The following is a 2,445-nucleotide window of genomic DNA, read 5'->3' as shown; positions in this document are numbered from 1 at the left end:
CAATAGGAGCGGCTATATGAGGAGCGGCAGGCAGAAGGCGGGTCTTCAGGAGCCAAACAGGAAGTGAAGACGACGTGGGAAGGTCTGAAGTGTGTGGTTTTAAAATGCAGATCATTCCGGATTTTTTATGTGATGTCGCGTCGACATGTTAATCAGGCAAAGGATGTTTTCTTTAAGGGCTCACATATGGCTGTGTTTATTTATGGTTTACCTTCTGGACCTGTGTATGTGTACAAAAGGTAGCCTGCTTGCTAACAGCTAATTGTTTATAATGATTCCCCATGTCACTGATGCATCATGTAGTTATGGGGAACAAGATTATTATACTGCATGATCACGTTATGAACCTGCTCTTTTTCTTCTATTCATAGGCAAATTAAATGTGCTGTATATTATAGCTGATGATTTGAGACCTACTCTTGGTTGTTACTCTGATCCAGTGGTAAAATCACCCAACATTGACCAACTGGCCTCTAAAAGCACCGTGTTCTCCAACGCCTTTGCCCAGGTAGCTTGAGTTTACACCCAGGTCTCACAGACACCCAGGTCTCTCACAGACACCCAGGTCTCTCACAGACACCCAGGTCTCTCACAGACACCCAGGTCTCTCACAGACACCCAGGTCTCTCACAGACACCCAGGTCTCTCACAGACACCCAGGTCTCTCACAGACACCCAGGTCTCTCACAGACACCCAGGTCTCTCACAGACACCCAGGTCTCTCACAGACACCCAGGTCTCTCACAGACACCCAGGTCTCTCGCACAGACACCCAGGTCTCTCACAGACACCCAGGTCTCTCACAGACACCCAGGTCTCTCACAGACACCCAGGTCTCTCACAGACACCCAGGTCTCTCACAGACACCCAGGTCTCTCACAGACACCCAGGTCTCTCACAGACACCCAGGTCTCTCACAGACACCCAGGTCTCTCACAGACACCCAGGTCTCTCGCACACCAGGTCTCTCACAGACACCCAGGTCTCTCACAGACACCCAGGTCTCTCACAGACACCCAGACACACCAGCTCTCTCACACCCAGACACACCAGCTCTCTCACACCCAGACACACCAGACCTCACACACCCAGACACACCAGCTCTCTCACACCCAGACACACCAGCTCTCTCACACCCAGACACACCAGCTCTCTCACACCCAGACACACCAGCTCTCTCACACCCAGACACACCAGCTCTCTCACACCCAGACACACCAGCTCTCTCACACCCAGACACACCAGCTCTCTCACACCCAGACACACCAGCTCTCTCACACCCAGACACACCAGCTCTCTCACACCCAGACACACCAGCTCTCTCACACCCAGACACACCAGCTCTCTCACACCCAGACACACCAGCTCTCTCACACCCAGACACACCAGATCTCTCACACCCACACACACCAGATCTCTCACACCCACACACACCAGATCTCTCACACCCACACACACCAGATCTCTCACCCACACACAGATCTCACAACAGTCTACAACATGCGTCACCTCCTACAGCAGTGTAATTTAGTCAACTACTAGTACAAATACAATATGTCTAGATAAGGTATTGTCACCAGAGACTGTATATTTATCCTGCCTAAAGATTATGCTGTATTTTTTTTAGGATAAAAATATGTTTCTAATCACATCTAATTATTACATGTTGGTCAAAAGGTTAAATACAACTTCTGATTATGAAAATCCAGCATATTTCTGTCTGAGTCTAAAATGTGACCGAGTATTTACTTTTATATTTCTGTATAGCCTTTTAAAGTTTGTTCTGTTTTTCCTTACTCCAAAGCAAGCAGTATGTGGCCCAAGCAGGACGTCTTTCCTTACAAGTCGAAGGCCAGACACCACCAGACTGTACGACTTCAACTCCTACTGGAGAGTCAGCGCAGGCAACTACACCACGCTGCCTCAGTATTTCAAATCCAATGGCTACACCACGCTGTCTGTAGGGAAGGTCTTTCATCCAGGTGCCTGATCTTTTTTTGGGCGTTCGCTGGTTTTGTGTCAGGTTTATTGGTATTCAAATATACCCTTCATTCCCTTACTCGATTTCTGCCTTGTTTGTAAATAAGAAACGTCCTTCATTCCCATAACCTATAACTATGTTGTCTGCATTTGCACTAATAACGTCTTTGTCTTGTTTCTGACATAAAGGCATCGCCTCCAATCACACGGATGATTACCCATACAGCTGGTCTGTACCACCGTATCATCCACCCTCTTTCAGCTATGAAAAGAGGAAGGTTAGTGTGTCGGTGTGAGAGAGCCTGCATGCTTGCTACATTCTTTTTCGCTCAGTGGTGTCTGCTTATAAGCTGGGGATGGCCTAATAATGTCTGGAATCCTGTAATCTGGCCAACTGAATCAATTTGGAGTCTAAATTGAAAATGATTTTGTGAAACTGAGTTAGATGCAGTTGCAATATGATTC

At 47.5% G+C, this 2,445-nt stretch overlaps 1 protein-coding gene across 1 annotated transcript in view; it reads left to right on the top strand.

Annotated features, from left to right (window-relative positions):
* The first annotated feature begins 36 nt into the window (after positions 1 to 36).
* Positions 37 to 2,445, top strand: part of ids (iduronate 2-sulfatase) — an 8,181-nt gene continuing 5,772 nt past the window's right edge. Inside the window, exons 1-4 of the mRNA XM_060885628.1 lie at positions 37 to 239; positions 372 to 508; positions 1,805 to 1,982; positions 2,170 to 2,258. Of these exons, the coding sequence (XP_060741611.1) occupies positions 146 to 239; positions 372 to 508; positions 1,805 to 1,982; positions 2,170 to 2,258 (498 nt within the window). The 5' untranslated portion in view covers positions 37 to 145. The remainder of the gene's footprint in view (positions 240 to 371; positions 509 to 1,804; positions 1,983 to 2,169; positions 2,259 to 2,445) is intronic.

Source organism: Tachysurus vachellii, chromosome 13 (genome assembly GCF_030014155.1).
Source record: "Tachysurus vachellii isolate PV-2020 chromosome 13, HZAU_Pvac_v1, whole genome shotgun sequence".
NCBI classification, from domain to species: Eukaryota; Metazoa; Chordata; class Actinopteri; order Siluriformes; family Bagridae; genus Tachysurus; species Tachysurus vachellii.
Note: the sequence above shows the minus strand (reverse complement) of the source record. Positions and strands in the feature narration are given on the sequence as shown.